The 18,095-nt window shown below is 49.7% G+C and overlaps 1 protein-coding gene across 7 annotated transcripts in view; it reads right to left on the bottom strand.

Moving 5' to 3' along the window:
- LOC125446303 (discoidin domain-containing receptor 2-like) overlaps positions 1-18,095 on the bottom strand; it is a 179,412-nt gene that overhangs the window by 26,744 nt on the left and 134,573 nt on the right. For all 7 annotated transcript variants that reach the window (XM_059639757.1, XM_059639755.1, XM_059639759.1 and 4 more), the window contains 4 exons: positions 16,724-16,970; positions 15,234-15,380; positions 14,413-14,582; positions 8,169-8,376 (listed from right to left, as the gene is read on the bottom strand). In XM_059639757.1, the coding sequence (XP_059495740.1) occupies positions 8,169-8,376; positions 14,413-14,582; positions 15,234-15,380; positions 16,724-16,970 (772 nt within the window). The remainder of the gene's footprint in view (positions 1-8,168; positions 8,377-14,412; positions 14,583-15,233; positions 15,381-16,723; positions 16,971-18,095) is intronic.

Below are 18,095 nucleotides of genomic sequence, written 5' to 3'. Positions count from 1 at the left end.
TGGTCCAGTCTGTTTTGAGGTCGTGCCGAAATTCCTTCCTCCAGCCCACCCTCCCTACCCGAAACATTCCTGAGCCCAGTTGAAAATGCCTCCATAGCCATTACAACCCTGGGAGTGGAAATTTATTACAGCTATCACAACATCTGTCCATTTTACACCCCAACCAACATTCATGGAGGTGATTTCGATCCGAATCAAATACTGGAGTGGGCATGCAGCAAAGCAACTATTATGATACCATCTCGATCATAGCCGAGACATCTTCTATCCTAATGAATTCAAAAATTCAAGAACATTCCTCAACTTTTATTATTTGTTTGTCAACAGAAACTTTTTTGATTACAGCCTGATTTATTGTAAGTTGGTCTTCCCCTGAATGCAATAACGACAAGCGAATGATTTATGGGTTCAGATGTACTTTAACATTGGAGACAATGACCAGACAAGTAATTAGCCCCGGTAACATGCAGGGCAGATTGATTGACAGCTCACGGAGGTTATTAAAGGATTAGCTATGTGCAGTATGGTGTAACGAATCACAAAACCCTAACCCTAAACCTATCGCAGGCTTGCAGGTAATTAAGCAGGCATATGGTATATTGCCCATCATTGCTAGAGGGATGGAGTATAAAAACAGGAGATATTATGCTACAGCTGTACAAGGTGCTGGTGAGGCCACACCTGGAGTACCGAGTACAGTTTTGGTCTCCTTACTTGAGGAAGGATGTGCTGGCACTGGAGGGGGTGCAGAGGAGGCTCACTAGGTTGATTCCAGAGTTGAGGGGTTTGGCTTATGAGGAGAGATTGAGTAGACTGGGACTGTGCTCATTGGAATTTGGAAGAATGGTGGGGGGGGGGGGGGGGGGGTGTGCGGAATTAGGGTGGCACCGTGGCTCAGTGGTTAGCACTACAGTACCAGGGACCCAGGTTTAATTCCACCTTCGGGTGACTGTCTCTGTGGAGTTTGTACATTCTCCCCGTGTCTGCGTGGGTTTCCTCCAGGTGCTCCAGTTTCCTCCCACAGTCCAAAGATGTGAAGTCTAGGTGTATTGGCCATGTTAAATTACCTGTAATGATCAGGGATTTGTACATTAGGTGGGTTATAGGAGGATGGGTTTAGGTGGATACTCTGAGGGTCAGTGTGGACTTGTCGGGTGAAAGGGCCTGTTTCCACACTGTAGGGATTCTATGATCTTATAGAAACACATAATATAATGAAGCAAATAGATAAGATAGAAGCAGGGAGGTTTTTTCCACTGGTGGGTCAAACTGGAACTAGGGGGCAGAGCCTCAAAATAAGGGGGGAAGCAGATTTAGGACTGAGTTGAGGAGGAACATCTTCACCCAAAAGGTTGTGAATCTGTGGAACTCCCTGCCCAGTGAAGCGGTTAAGGCTACCTGGTTGAATGTTTCTAAGGCGAAGATAGATTTTTGAACAGTCAGGGAATTAAGGGCAATGGTGAGCATGCGGGTGAGTGAAGCTGAGTCCACAAAAAGATCAGCCACGATCTTATTGAATGGTGGAGGAGACTCGAGGGGCCAAATGGCCCGCTCCTGCTCCTATTTTTAATGTTCCTTGGCTATGAACACAAAGGTGTTTGTTTTTGTAAGGAATTAAGTACTTGACAGGATTTTAAAGTCTTGAATGAGCTCTTGTTCATGAGTTTCAGGAGTATTTTTTTTAAATACAGTGAAGGCTGTAATAGAAATTGAGTCTTTACCACATTTGATCACAATGGGGCTCTTGTGGACCTTGCAAGACTGAGGTTATTAGATTTCTGTTGGACCAAGGGTATGGAAGATTTGTGGAGTTGAGGGGATAGGTCAGCCATGCGTTGAATAAATGGCAAAATGTGCTAAAGAAGCTGAACAGACTCCTCCTGTTTCTGAGATCTTGTTGTACATAAGTTTATACTATTAAATATTCCATTCCAGAGAGAAGCCTAACTACTACTTGGGTCATGAACTCACTTAATTAAAATTTACAATGCAAAGGAACAAGGTAAGCCACGAAACTCGACAAAGAGAGACAACAGGCCAAAAAACACTGTTGGCATTTGACACGCAATAAAAGCGGAAAGCAGAGAACCGAGGTCGAAAGTGATTCCTCAGAAGGGCATAAGGTGGGAAGTTGCAATCCATCAGGATCAATGCAGGAAGTATGATCGTTCACCATTTACATAAACAATTTGAAATGGGTATCAGAAGTACAATTTTAAGATTCGCAGATGACACCAAACTGGAGGATGCAGCCTTGTAGGGGATTGAGGGACAAAATACAGGGAAGCACTGGAAAAAACACCTCCCAGAATGGTCATGAAATAACTGGAAAGTTAACTTCAACGCAAGTTAATTGTGAGGTGGGACATCTTGGGGAGTTGCTCTCTCTATCGCTGTGACTGAATAGAGTAGAGGAACGGGGTAGAGACAGGCATCTCTGGGGGATGTAGAAACTCAAACCACGAAACACAGGATAACAAGATCAGAACATTGGATGAACAACTATGGTCTTTGTTTCTGGAGGCACAGAATTGAAAAACAATTAGATTAAGCTGGTAGTGCTGGTAGAATTTGCATATTGCTTAGAGAGTTGTGTACTCATCCTTCGCTCACACAACAACATGTTCCTCTGAGATAGTAAGAACTGCCGATGCTGGAGTCAGAGACAACACTGTGTGGAGCTGGAGGAGCACAGCAGGCTGGGCAGCATCGGAGAAGCAGGAAAGTTGACATTTCAGGTTGGGACCCTTCTTCAGAAACTTCCTCTGGCTGTTTTGTCAGAGGTGGTGTTTAAGCTGTATTCAACCAGCTCGCCTTTGCAAAAATCCAACACATCTACGATTAATGTGCAACTGGATGGCTCTTGTTAAACAGTCCTGAGTGCACCAACAGCTAACAACTGATTTAAGAGAATCATTCAGCTGATTACAGAGTTCAATTGAGGTTGCCAGACAGGACATACATTCAGAAACAGGAACCTGTTCTTTCCAAATGATAGAAAATGCACCTTTCTTTGAACTATTCAGGTAATTGGAGAAGCCTTACTATTCCCCATTGCTCTTTCCATGGCACCATCTCAGCCAATCAGAGCCAGCTTAACCAAATCAGTACTCTTTTCTCCTGTAATGTAAATTGCTGTAATTGTTTGAAATTTGGTCTTCTTGCATTTGTCCTGATGTTTGCAAGATGCAGAGCGCCTACAATATGACTGTCTTTTCAATAATGATAATGCAAACCTGTCATAAAAGGAATAGAGAGGCACAACAGAAAATGAAAAGAGAATAATACTAGGATTGAACCATTATATATATCTAGGTGGGACTGTACAGGTCTTTAAGGTTGTGAAAGGGTTTGACAGAGTAGGCATAAAGGATATGTTCAAACATTCAGGGAGAACCTGAAACCATAAATTAGTGACTCACTTAATAAATCCATTTAGCAACTCAGGAAACACCTCTTGCCGGCCATATCCAGCAAATGGTGAAAATGTGGACCACTAATATCAAGTCAAGTCGCCAAAGTATTACCAGACCACGGGGCTGCTCTCTCAAAAAAGAGAGAGCGAGAGAGAGGGTGAGAGAGAGAACGAGAGAGAAAGAGTGAGAGTGTGTGTGTGAGAGAGAGAAAGAACGTGAGAGAGAGAGAGTGTGAGACAGAGAGAGCAAGTGAGTGTGTGAGAGAGAGAGAGTGAGCGAGTGAGAGTGAGAGAGAGAGAATGAGTGAGAGAGAGAGAGAAAGAGAGAGCGAGAGAGTGTGTGAGAGAGAGAGTGAGAGATAGGGAGAAAGAGAGCGAGAGAGAGAGAAAGAGAGCGAGAGAGAGTGAGGAATGATGGTGACTTAACCTGAGGGTCACCACATGCTAGGGGAGGGGAGAGAGCTAACCTGTGTGGAGATTGAATTCACACTGTTGGCATCCCTCTGCTTTGCAAACCAACTGAGGTCAACTGACCCCCGACGACCACTGATATAACTTTGGGGGGGAATGGGCCGGATAAATTTGAATGGAAGTTAGGGCAGATACAAAACTGACCAGGAGGCAGGGAACTCCATGCCTGAGAGGCTGATTTGAGTTTGTTAATCCGCTGGGATTTTCGATCCACTTGTGTCCAGGTGCCCACCAGATGCAGTTGCCGACTGACAACTTGCTTTAACGCATCAATGGGTCTGGAAATACACTTCATGTATCCGATACACCACAGTTTCGCTCTCGCCCCCCCCCCCCCAACCACCCCAAGGTCCTCGATCATGGTTTGTGAGCTCAGTGGCGTACCTACATAATGCACTCAACAGCCTTTCCAAACCTTCTGTACGAGGATCCCACTCCTTACTGGACCAGCCGCCTTACTGTGTGGGCAGTGCATTATCAGGGTCGACTCAGCTTCCCATAATTAATAATCACTAATTTCAGAAGCTGCCCAACCTCTGTATCATAACGGCAGCTTGATAGTGGGCAGGGAGGTGGGCAGGCTTGGCACCCTGCCCCATTTTATGCCCACCTGCCGAATAGGCAACCTGCAGGGGGCACTGCATACCCAGCCCAAAGCTCCTGTATCCACTAGAGCGCACAATCAAAGTGACAATTCATTCTCAGGATGTGGGCATCGCTGGGCTGGGTCGGCGTTTATTGCCCCATGCCCAGCTGCCCTCGAGAAGGCGGCGGTGAGCTGCAGCCATCAGGCCAGAGCCGAATACTACCGAAAAGTCAGCTCAGGGCTGGGGGCTTTTGCTGCTACTCACCTAATTCTGCAGGCACTGTGCCTCTGCAGTGCCTCCTGCTGGCCAGCAGCACACATGCTCATGGCTCGGTTTTCCATCACCAGCACCATTCCCAAAATAAAATTAATTCATTCCTGGGTCACTGGATGCCTCAGCATTTATTACCCAGGGCGGGGTTGTAATTTAAGAGTCAACCACATTGGATGATCAGCCATGATCATAATGAATGGTGGTGCTGGCTCGAAGGGCCGAATGGCCTACTCCTGCACCTACTGTCTATTGCTTTTGGGTCTGAAGTCACATTAGGCCCAGACCCAGGTAAGGATGGCAGTTTCCTTCCATAAAGGAAATTAGCAAACCAGATGGGTGCTTTATATCCCCCTGATGATCAACAACAGATTCACAGTCATAATTAGATTCTCTTTTTTCCAAAGTGAATTCAGACTCCGCCCATCTGCCTTGGTGGGATTCGAACCCAGGACGAGAGGGTGACTGAACAGTCCAGCAATTCTACCTTCGGGCCACTGCCTCCCCATACAACATTTCACAACGCCAAAGGAGGTGGCAGAGAAAGGGAAATTGGCACATGGAGGTCCCGGAGGGGCAGGGTGAAGGAGTGGGGGGCCACCCTCTTTCTTTGGGAGCGTAGCAGCTGTGCCAGGCCCTGCCACCCGGTACGATGCTGCCAGCTGACTTACAGCAGCGTCACCAGGGGACGCCCAGCAGGTCCTGAAGGCTCGATGGATAAGTTGGTTGGTTGGCTACCCTGTCAATAAGAGCTCCAGTGCCCGCCTATGCGCTCGGGGACTGGCACTCCCACCACAGTGCCCCCTTACCCCTCCTCAGCAGGTTTAATGCCCTGTCGTGCCTCACTGGGGGGAAAGCCACGACCTCCTCTCTCTCCCTCCCCACTGTCACCTCAGGCCTGTCCCCCTCCCCCCCACCCCTGTATCTGCCCCTGCGTCTGCCCACTATCAAGACTCACTAGTGACCACCTCTGCCAGCCCAATGTCTTCATACACCTTGCCTCATTCCCTGCATGCCCTCTACGCTTCCTGCTCCCTTGCTCAGGGCCACCTCCTCCCCACGCCAGTGCTCAAGCCAGCACTGCGGGCAGTGCCAGTCACTTTTCCTCTCACTCATTCCAGAAGGAACCAGCCGACGGTAGGATAGGGAGGGCGATGGGGGGGGGGGGGTGGTTCACACCCTCGCCGTCTCCTTCAGCAGGAGAGGATAGCGAGTGCTCCAAGTGCAAGCCCGAAGCTCTATTCTGATTTCCCTCCTCATCCTCTTGCTCCCTCTCTCGCCTCCTGCAGGCGCCGGTGGTGTTTGCACTTGAAGGAGCTGCGCCCTCCCCTAACCACCGACCCAACATCATCTGAGGAGGGAGGCACGTCTCCCTCCAGAGGAGGCACCAGCAACGCTTTCTCTGACATCTTCCACCAGGCGCTGGCACCTCGCTGTACCTACTTTTTGAGAGTGACTCGGGAAGTCTCCTCGGACGGGTTTGCCAAGGGCAGTGAGTCCCGGCACACTCAGCGCCTGCCGCATAGGTGGTCAGACCTGCACTCTCAGACCGCAGAGCCCCCGGTGGCCAGCAGCAAAGGGGAAGAGCCCTTGGCTCGACTCCTTCCTTCCTCCCTCACCAGGAGATGGGGGCAATGCCAATTGAGCGGGAATCACAAACGGGTCACCTCCCCGCTCAGAAGTCTCAATCTCTGTCTCTCTCTCTCTCTCTCTCCCTCTCGGGGCCCTCAGTAACTGTCTCCCCAAAACCCCAACCCCTTCCTCCCCCCACCTCCGTTCAGCCTGTGACCCTCAATGCCTGCAATAGGTGCTGTCATTCTCACCAGGATGCCCTCTAGCCACGGACCACACCCCCTCACCTCCCAATCTCCAGGGGGCAAAACCTCCAAGGCTCCATTGAACGGGTACGCTCCAGCTCCAGCCCAGCTCCGGAAGTGGATACTGCACCCAGCGGGAGGAGTGGGGGGGAAGAGGAGGAAGGAATCCTTCTGAGGGTACATCAATTGCATAGGAGCGCCCTCATGGTAAACAGGGTGTGTTTGTTGATGAAGCTGAAGTGGTCCCCGTGCGAACATAATGACCCACCACCACCACGCACCCTCCCCCTCCGCCCCCGAACCCGGACAATACCCAGGTTCGGGCGAACAAGCGGCAAGTTACATTCTGTGTCTCTTTCAGTCTTCCACCCCTGAGCCTGTTCAGATAAGTCTCTCCTCCCTCCCTCTCGGAACCCTGACGTCCCTCCTGAAGGATGGTGTGCAGAACAAGTCAAAACCTAGGGAGTCCCGGTGGCTCAGCGGGTTAGCACTGCAGCCTCACAGCGCCCGGGGCCCGGGTTCGATTCCGGCCTCGGGCAGCTGTCTGTGTGGAGTTTGCACGTTCTCCCCGTGTCTGCCTGCTTTCCCTCCAGGGTGGCCCACGGTGCAGGTAAGCGGATTGGCCGCGCTATAGCCAGGGTTGGTCGTGTGGGTGGGTGGGCGGGCCAGTGTGGTCTTGATGGGCCGCATGGCCTCTCCCCGACAATTCCATACCTTGAGCGAGGCTTAAGCTGATGCATTTTAGGGTTTATTGAGACCAGCCTGCGTTTTATACGAGTCACCTCTTGGATGAACCCCCCGTTCGGAAGCACGCGCCTAATAATATTAGTCATGCCGACTGGCCACTGGTCACCCTCTCTGTGCATTTGAGTAGCACCCTTAAACAAAATGTTCTCTCCTCAGGACCATGGTGAAACCGAAATACAGCGTCAAGGTTACATCAGGAGATGGTCAGACAGTCAGTAGCTTTAGGCCAGAAATAAAAAAAGACAGGTTCCGAGGAATGTCTTAAAGGAGGAAAGTAAAGTGGAGACAGAGAGAATTAGGAAGGATGTCAATGAAGTAAAACAAGACCGTAGAAAAAAGCTCAGGCGCTAAAGGCCTCAAATTGATTGGTCCTTTCAACTATACCTTGGCTGATCTCTGTCTTAAACGCTGACCTCACTGGCCCCAGCAAGTCTTGGATGGGTAATCTAGCCTGCTTTTATCAATAATGGTCATGACTGAGACTCCTCCCCACCCAACCAGCTTCGGAGGGAGAGGTCCAGACTTCGACAGCCCTACGGGGTCTGAGGAAGAGACTTCGCATGTTAAGGCTGTTAGTTTCTGAGTTGGAGGTCCGCCCAGCCCCAGCTGAGGGAGCAATCGCTCCCCAGCCTCCCAAACAAATTTCCCGAGCCCATTAACGGCGCAAAAGGGCCTCGTTAACCTGTTCGATACGAAGGAAGGAGAAGGAGGTAGCTCCTTGGCCTCCCGCTCTTTACAGGAGCTGTCACAGCAGAATCGGTGGGCACTGAGCCGACTTCTCGCAGCCAGCACCCCAACGCCCTCCCCGGCCCCCCCGCCCCGCAACCAAAACCCCCGGCTCTCTGCTCCTTCACGCCTTACCCGTCCCGTCGGCCCCCTGCGGCAGGTCTGGAAGTTTCAGCCGGAACCGGCTGGGCTCCTGGTACTCCGGGTCGCCGGAGCCGATGCGCTCGTACAAGTTGGAGGGCGGGCCAGCCGAGGGACCGGGCTGGGTGTTGTTGATGACGATGGTGTCGCCGGGTACCGAGAGCCGGACGGTGAGGTCATCTTCCAGGATCCTCCGCTGCGCCTGAGGAGAGGAGAAGGGGGCCGGTTAGGAGAGGGCCTGGCTGAGCGAGTTTGAGGCTACCCGTTCTTAGAGTCGTCCCACTTCACGGGGACTCCACCCATCACCCCATCAATCATCTGATGCCGGCTTATCGACATTCTCTCAACCGCCTCCCCTCAAAAGCATTACCCTCGGTGATTACCCTGGGGTTGGGGGGGGGGGGTGCAGATTTACTATTGACCGGAATCTGAATTGGTCTCTTGCTATAGACACTGCGGCTTCCAGAACAGGTCAGAGACTTGGAATCCTGTGGTGAGTAACTCACTTCCTGACTCTCTCTGTCCACCATCCACAGGGCACGCCGAGGAGTGGGATGGAATACTCCCCACTTGCCTGAATGGGAGCAGCTTCAACAACACTCAAGAAACTCGACGCCACCCAGGGATAAAGCAGCACCCCCCCCACTTGATTGGCTCCATATCCAACTTACTTAGTCCCTCCGACACCGACACACATCTGCAGTGATGCACTGTTCCATCTTTCCTAACCTCCGCTCTGACAACACCTCCTGATTCCACATCCCCTACCACATGGAAAAGGATATTGGGAACCCCAGCCCTCGCTAGTTCTCCAAGGCACACACAATGCTCAGTCCGAACAACATCTTTCACTGTCGCTAGGTTAACATCGCAGACCTCCCTCCCTCACAGCCTTGTGGATGGGCCCAACCCCCATGGATAGCAGTGGTTCATGAAGGCAGCTCACTGCTATCGGGTACAGTTAAGGGTTAGCAATAAACCCTGGCCGTTGTAACATGAATAAACAGAACAGACTCCCTGTCTCTCCAGTCACTGTGTGGCGAACAAGATCATGTAAAGACAGACGTGTGCAGGTTGAAAGTCCATCTGAGTTTGGAGGCACAGCCTGATGTGTGAGTGTTCAATCTTCGGTCTTATGTTCAGGAGGATATCTAATGTCCTTCGGCATTCTCAGGCCCACATTGTCATCGTCCAGCATTTTGTGGGTCAGGAATGCCCAGCGTAGCTGTGAAATCTATATCTGTCCATGCCGAGGTTGGGATTGCCGTTCTGAATGTGGGACAAAAATCAGATTTCCTCCAATGCACCGTTTGCATCCACTGGTGTCAACCTATGCTGAGTGACCCCGAAGCTAACAGAGAACTGGATGAAGAGTTGGGAACTAAAGAGAGAGCTCAGAAGAGCCAGGAGGAGACATGAGAAGTTGTTGGTGGATAGGATCAGGGTAAACCCTGAGGCTTTCTATAGGTACTTAAGGAATAAAAGAATGACGAAAGTAAGATTAGGCCCAATCAAGGATAGTAGTGGTAAGTAGTGTGTGGAGTCAGATGAGATAGGGAAGCGCTAAATGAATATTTTTCAACAGTATTCACTCTAGAAAACGACAATGTTGTCGAGGAGAATACTGAGATACAGGCTACTAGACTAGGTGGGATTGAGGTTCACAAGGAAGAGGTATTAGAAATCCTACAGAGGGTGAAGATAGATAAGTCCCCTGGGCCGGATGTGATTTATCCTAGGATCCTCTGGGAAGCCAGGGAGGAGACTGCCGATCCTTTGGCATTGATCTTTAACTCGTCATTGATGAGAGTAAACCGTTTGATGTGGTGTATATGGATTTCAGCAAGGCGTTCGATAAGGTTCCCCACAGTAGGCTATTGTACAAAATGCGGAGGAATGGAATTGTGGGAGATATAGCAGTTTGGATCGGAAATTGGCTTGCTGAAAGAAGACAGAGGGTGGTAGTTGATGGGAAATGTTCATCCTGGAGACCAGTTACTCGTGGTGTACCGCAAGGGTCGGTGTTGGGTCCACTGCTGTTTGTCATTTTTATAAATGACCTGGATGAGGGTGTAGAAGGATGGGTTAGTAAATTTGCAGACGACACTAAGGTCGGTGGAGTTGTGGATAGTGATGAAGGATGCTGTAGGTTGCAGAGAGACATAGATAAGCTGCAGAGCTGGGCTGGGAGGTGGCAAATGGAGTTTAATGCAGACAAGTGTGAGGTGATGCACTTTGGTAGGAGTAACTAGAAGGCAAAGTACTGGGCTAATGGTAAGATTCTTAGTAATGTAGATGAGCAGAGAGATCTCGGTGTCCATGTACACAGATCCTTGAAAGTTGCCACCCAGGTCGACAGGGCTGTTAAGAAGGCATACAGTGTTTTAGCTTTTATAAATAGAGGGATTGAGTTCCGGAAGCAAGAGGTTATGGTGAAGCTGTACAAAACTCTGGTGCGGCCGCACTTGGAGTATTGTGTACAGTTCTGGTCACCGCATTATAAGAAGGATGTGGAAGCTTTGGAAAGGGTGCAGAGGAGATTTACTAGGATGTTGCCTGGTATGGAGGGAAGGTCTTACGAGGAAAGGCTGAGGGACTTGAGGCTGTTTTCATTAGAGAGAAGAAGGTTGAGAGGTGACTTAATTGAAACATATAAAATAATCAGAGGGTTAGATAGGGTGGATAGGGAGAGCCTTTTTCCTAGGATGGTGGCGGCGAGCACGAGGGGGCATAGCTTTAAATTGAGGGGTGAGAGATATAGGACAGATGTCAGAGATAGTTTCTTTACTCAGAGAGTAGTAAGGGAATGGAACGCTTTGCCTGCAACGGTAGTAGATTTGCCAACTTTAGGTACATTTAAGTCGTCATTGGATAAGCATATGGACGTACATGGAATAGTGTAGGTTAGATGGGCTTCAGATCGGTATGACAGGTCGGCAGAGCATCGAGGGCCGAAGGGCCTGTACTGTGCTGTAATGTTCTATGTTCTATGTTAACATTTTGAAAGGCAATAGTAAAATGTTCAATGTCACTATTAGGAATACTGTTGTAATGTAGATGTATTTTTAATGCATCATAGTGTTTATCATAGCGACCTGTCATTTAAAGGTAAGCTGATCCTTGCATTGACTCGAGGTACATAATTGTTCACATGCATTGCAGTACTTTTCCAATGGAAAAAGTACTACGATGCAGTACAAAATGTGAAAGGATGGCCCCTGCTATCATGTTTATCTCCTCTAGTTTTACTACTTCTGACAGCAGAAAAACTGTTCTGCCTCTGCGGAAATGGACACCTGTTCCTTCAGAAGATAGAAACTGCTGCCTGTGAATGCTTGGCTGAGTTTTAAAAGATCACTTTCGCAGATGGTTGTAAAACTATCAGAACTTCTACCGTCCGATTAAAGGAGAGCAAACATCTCTCTGATGTCATTTGTTTTAGTCTGTTGACAAATACGAAAAGCACTTAAAGGACATCACTAGTTTTTGTTTATTTCTTTGGATATTTCTGCCATGGTAGTAGGATTGCATTCACAGTTTTCTCAGCTGGTTCAGTGCATTTTAAATTATGCCATTGGATGATGGATGATTTGGGGATAAACGATAGCTGGGGGGGGTGCATTGGTGGTGTGTGGGTGTGGTTAGGGAACTGAGGGATAAGGTTTAAGGGTGACATAAACAATGTAGGGAGCTCGGCACCTCTCTTATACCCAGGCTGGATAACCAAAGTGGGCCTTCCCCGCACCACATTACTCACGCTCTCCACTGCAGCTCACAAATGGTGAAAAGGTCACACGTGGGTTGACGGAGCGCGGTTTGCGAGCCACAGGAGCCTACGGCCTGGGATTTTCCACAGTCCGGGAGATCTCTGGCCTTCAGGTTCCAGCTGGTACCTTTAACGGCAGCTGTCGTGCCCAGGGGATTAGTCTTCCTTTTACTGGGGCAACCCCCGAGGAACCCTGGAGGGGCTGGTAGGCCAGAGGCTCAAAGCCTCAAGGCCGAAGCAGAACAGAGTCAAACTCCAGCCAAACACCTCCTGCGCCAGACTAGTCCTGCATTAAGGCCTTGCCTCGGCAACAAAATGCAGGATAATCCACACGATGTGGGCAGATCCATGGGATCACTGTGGCTCCAACACCAACAGATTCTAAATGAAGTATTTAACACGAAAGATCCAATCGACAGCTCCTGCAGTTAGAGTGAAGTCGGACCACGTGGGGTGAGGGAATGAAACAGAAAGCTCTGTCTGTCCAAAGTGGGGAAAGCAGCATTCCATCAGGATCAATGCTGGCCCCATCCTGTTCACCCACTGACAGATTAGGAGCAGACCACCGGCTCTGCTATTCAACAAGATCTGTGTGCATTTCCAATTCCACGCTGTCATCTACCTCTGGAGGTCTTCGATGTTCCATGTCTCCACCCTGAAAAATATTCCATGAGCCCCCCCCTCACCTCTCTGCCTTTTGAAGGAGACTCTCCTATTGTCACACAACCCTCTCAGACGGCTCTCATCTCTAAAAGGGTGAGCCCTAATTTATAACGTGATTTGATTTGGTTTTGCTATTTTCACATGCACTGAGGTACAGTGAGAAGTTTTGTTTTGGGTGCAGCACCATACAAAGTGCATTCGGGCGATAGAACAGGGTGAGGAATACACTGTTACGGCCGCAGGGAAGGTGCATGAAGAGTGAGGTCGACAGTAAATTTAAAATTTGAGAGGTCCATTCAGGAATCTAATGACAGTGGGGAAGAGGCTGGTTGTGAACCTGCTGGCATGTGTGTTTAAGCTTTTGTACCTTCTGCCTGACGGAAGCAGTTGGGAGAGATTATAACGGGGGTGGGGGAGGGCTCTCTGATGACGTTGGCTGCCTTCCCAAGGCAGTGAGAATTGTAGATGGAGTCAGTGGGTTGGGGGGGGCTGGTTTGCATGATGGACTGGCAACTTTCTGTAGTTTCTTGTGTTCCTGGGAACAACAGTTGCCATACCAAGCTGTGATGCAACTAGGCAGGATGCACATTTACAAAGGTTGGCAAGTGTCCCCTAATTCTGCCCAAGTGGGACCAGCCTCTCCACGTCCACTTTGCTGAGGCCATTCAGGATCTTAGCCATGGGAATCGAATCCCATCCCGCTCATCTTGACCTCCACTGGGAAAAAAAAGCTGCCCAATCTTTCCTTAGTGGAACAACTTGCCCTGTCCAGGCAGCAACCCGGTAAACTCTCTCCCAGCTGTTTCCAAAACATCTGTATCCTTCTTCAACTCCTGAGGCCAGAGCTGGCCATTTTTCAAGATGTGCCAACATCCTGTGCATCTGAAAAGTAACATCCTTCCCATTCAACTCCTCCTGTAACTACTGGAAGCAATGCTCCTTTGGCTTCTTCACTTGCTGTGTCTGCGGACTAACATTTTGCACTGGATCCCTCGCAGCTCGACAGTCATTCACCACTTAAATAATACTCTGCTGTTTTAATCTTCCTTCCGTGTTCCCCACACTGTATTCCATCTGCCAGATTTCCACCTACTGACTAATCCATCTATACTAGTCTGCATCTAAGTTATGTCACTTTCGAGATGTACCCTCCTGCTTCTCTCTGCATCATCCGAAACTTGAGCCATCGGCTTTCCCCCCACCCCCCAACCCAAGTCCACTGATGGAAATCATAAAACATCCCACAGACCCGCTGAGCTCTCTGTTTTTGCTCCAATTTTGTTTCATGTACCCAACCAAACCCCTGCTTAAACGTTGGAGCATTTGACCCAAGCTATCTCCTTCCTATACTATTGAGCCATGTCCCGCTTAAACTCCGCTGACAGCTATAACCTCTCAGTTACAGAGTCATAGAGACTGACAACAGGGAGGCAGACCCTTTTGTCCAACTCATCCATGCTGCCCCAATATCCTAAATTAATCCAGTCCCATTTGCCAGCGTTTGGCCCATATCCCTCTCACCCCTTCCTATCCATATACCCATCCAGACGCCTTTTAAATGTTGTAATTATACCAGCCTCCACCACTTCCTCTAGCAGCTCATTCCATACACACACCACCCTCTGTGTGAAAAAGTTGGCCTTAGGTCCCCTCTCACCTTAAACCTCAGTTCTGCTATCAATCTATTTTCCTTCTAATTTCCCATTGCCTTGAGAGGTTGAGGAGTGCGTACAGCATTCCCATGGTGCAACCACAAGGTTTAGAGCCTAGCGCTGGCCCACCCCACCTCCTTTCCCACCCGAGACCCACCTTGCCAAGGATCTTCTTCCAGTATTGCCTCCAGAGTATGATGAAGATGACAATGAGCAGCAGGAGAATGATGGCCACCAGGCAGCCGATCAGAATGGCCGTGTTGCTGCTGTCAGCCTTGGGGACAGGCCGCCCAGCATTTGGGGACAGGTAGACGGATGATTCGAGATCTGGGGGCCAGAAGAGGAGACGAGCGTCAAGCACAACCACCACCAGAAGGAGAAGGAAAAAAAGGTTGACAGAGCATCGATTCATTTTGCTACTGTCACGTGGATCTAGGTACAGTGAAAAGTTTTGTTTTGCATGCAGTAGCGGCAGATCATACCTTACAAAGTGTATCAGGGTAAGAGGACAGAGCGAGGAATACAATGTTACGGCTGCAGAGTAGGGGCAGGTTCGATTCCACCCTTGGTCTGTGTGGAGTTTGCACAATCTCCCAGTGTCTGCGTGGGTTTCCTCCAGGTGCTCCGGTGTCCTCCCACAGTCCAAAGATGTGCAGGTTAGTGAGGGTTAAGCCGTGCTAAATTGCCCTCATAGTGTGCAAGGATGTGCGGGCTGGGTGGGTTAGCCATGGGAAACGCAGGGGGTGGTGGGCTTGGATAGGATGCTCTTCGGACAGGCATTGTGGTCCTGATGGGGTGAATGGCCTGCCCCCACACCCGTAGGGATTCTATGACCAGCCTTGTTTATCTCTACATCAGGACTTTGATGATGGAATGCTGTCTGCCTTGCATGGGTATTCACCCCTTAAATATGGAGTGTGCGCCATATTGTGGGTGCGATCTCACCAATGGCCTGGCAAGCTGGAGCTATAACGTTACCTAGGTTACTGACGGTTGCTGTGATACCCCCGGCGAGGTCGTAATCGCCGGTTGATGCCTCTTGGGGAGGGATCAGCGTTTCTCTCTGGCGTGGAGCAGGACCTTGAGGATGTAAGCCTGGGATGACAGGCGTGGTGTCTTCAATGCCTAGAAAGGACAGAGATGCGTAAGCGACCGTGAAGGTCAATGTACGGAACAACAGCAGAAAGGAACTCTACTCGTTTCATTTGACCTGCCTCGAGACTTCCAACCACCTCCTGGTGACCTCTTTCACCTGGGCCCAGTATTTTTTACCCATCCCTAGTTGCCCCTTTGAGAAGGTGGTGGTGAGCTGCGTTCTTGAACCGTTGCTGTCTTCCTGTTGTGGGTTGGTCATGAGGGAAGGAACTCCAAGATTTTGACCCAGCAACGCTGAAGAACAGCGATATATTTCCCAATCAGGATGGTGAGTGGCTTGGAGGGGAACTTGGAGGTGATGGTGTCCCCATGTATCTGCTGCCCCTTGTCCTTCTGGATGGAAGTGGTCGTGGGTTTGGAAGGTGATGTCTGAGGATCTTTGGTGAATTTTTGCAGCGCGTCTTGTGGACAGTACACACTGCTGCGACTGAGCATCGGTGGTGGAGGGAGGGGACGTTTGTGGATGTGGTGCCATTCAAGCAGGGGCTGCTTTGTCCTGGATGGTGTCGAACATCTTGAGTGTTGTTGGAATGATATGAAAATCTAATGCCTTGGACACTACTGCGAATGAAACCCAAGAGAAAAACATTTTCAGGGTGTTCAAATAAATAATATTCTTGGAACACGGTTGTTACTAAACACTAAGAGGAGAAGGGGAAAAAGAAAGTCTGTGGGAACAACATCCTCCACCCCTTCTCCCCAAACTCTGGAAAAATCCAATCAAGGAATGAAGAGTCTACTTGCTTTCCAGTTGGCTAGGATATTGATATGCCATGACAATGTTCATGTTGATTGCCCAACAGTGAGGGAGTGTGTGGCTAAAACGTAGAGAGCTAGAAAAGAGGATCAGGTCATTCAGCCCTTTGAGTCTGCTCTGCCATTCAACTTGATCGAATCATCCAACTCAATCCCCTGTTGCCACTTTCTCTCTTTGACCCCTTTAGCCCCAAGAGCTGTATCCAACCACGTCAGGATAATGTTCAAGTGTTTTAGCCCCGACCATTTTCCCTGGCAGAGACTGGAGGCCTCCACAGAGTGTTTTGGGGCCAAGAGCTGGCTGTGCTTCTCCTGAAAGGGGAGCGGTGAGCATGCTCCGTTACTCTTGTTCAGCAATACCCTCAATTTTAGGCAACTTTCAATTGAAAAAAAGGACATCTAAGGTTTGCATAGCCGCTGGATTGTGTCCCTGGTCGGTAAACCTACTGATCTGGGCAGCTTCCCCCTAGGGGTTCGACTGCCATCCTGCACTGTGCAGTTCTGGCCCCACCCAGCTCTGGACCACCACCAACCCCCAGCTGAACATCGCCCCCTACCTGACTGGAAGGTAATCTCGCTGAACATCATCCACGAGTCTGCAAAATAGAAGTGGCAACGGATAGACTGGGCAGCGCGGTGATTGAGTGGCACGGTCACAAAGCGGGCACTGGGGTTTTTATTGTCCAGGACCATGGTGGTGCTGACGGGCAAAGGCTCCCAGGAAACGGAGGGGCCGCTTTTGAAGAAACAGTCCACCGACTTAAAAATCTTCACCTGCCTGGAGAACATGTTGTTGCAGTGGACCTGGGAACAGATTCAAGTGAGGAGTTCAGTTATTTGTTCGATCGGCGCGCGGAAGCACAGAAGAGGAGCGGGAGCTGGCTGTTCAGCCCATCAAACCTGGTCCTCCATTTAGCCAGACAGAGAGGTGCACAGCATGGAAGCAGACCCTTTGGCCCAACTCGTCCATGCCGACCAGATATCATAAATTATTCTAGCCCCATTTGGCCCATATCCCTTTTAAACCCTTCCTATTCATCTAGACGCCTTTTAAATGTTGTAACTGTACCAGCCTCCACCACTTCCTCTGGCAGCTCATTTCACACACGCACCACCCTCTGCGTGAAAAAGTCACCCTTCAGGTCCCTTTTATATCTTTCCCCTCTCACCTTAAACCTATGCCCCTCTAGTTTTGGACTCCCCCACTCTAGGGCAATGATCTTGACTATTTCCCATATCCATGCCCTTCATGATTTTATAAACCTCTATAACATTTAAGCAGGTGGGACTTGGACCTGCGTCTCCTGGCTGAGAGGTAAGGGCACTACCACTGTGCCACCTTTCTCTCAGCCTCTGACGCTCCAGGGAAAATAGCTCCAGCCTATTCAGCCTCTCCCTATCGCTCGAACCCTCTAACCCCTTGTAAATCTTTTCCGAACTGTTATAAGTTTAACAACATTTTTCCTTTGGCGGGGGGACCAAAATTGAACGCAGTATTCCAAAAGTGGCCTAACCAATGCCCTGTACAGCCACAACATGGCATCCCAACTCCTATACTCAATGCACTGACTAATGAAGGCAAGCTTACCTAACGCCTTCTTCACCACCCTGTCCACCTGCAACTCCACTTTCATTGACCTATGAACCTGCACTCCGAGGTCTTTTTATTTGGTTAATAATTCTGATACCTTCTGACGATCTGATCTGGGCCCCCAACTCCGTTTTCCTGCCCAGGTCTCCCCACAATCCAAACCCCCCCCTCCCCATCTCACTCCAAATCCAAAGCCCTGAGCTCCCTCCTGCAGCCTCAAAAATATCCAGTGATCCCGGACAGAATTCCAACACTCTGCAACCTTTCGAGAAAACATTGCTCCACATTTCCAAGTCCAATCAACCTGCTCGTGGCTGCTACTCCACACCACTGGAGCG

This window comes from Stegostoma tigrinum, chromosome 34 (assembly GCF_030684315.1).
Source record: "Stegostoma tigrinum isolate sSteTig4 chromosome 34, sSteTig4.hap1, whole genome shotgun sequence".
NCBI classification, from domain to species: domain Eukaryota; kingdom Metazoa; phylum Chordata; class Chondrichthyes; order Orectolobiformes; family Stegostomatidae; genus Stegostoma; species Stegostoma tigrinum.
Note: the sequence above shows the minus strand (reverse complement) of the source record. Positions and strands in the feature narration are given on the sequence as shown.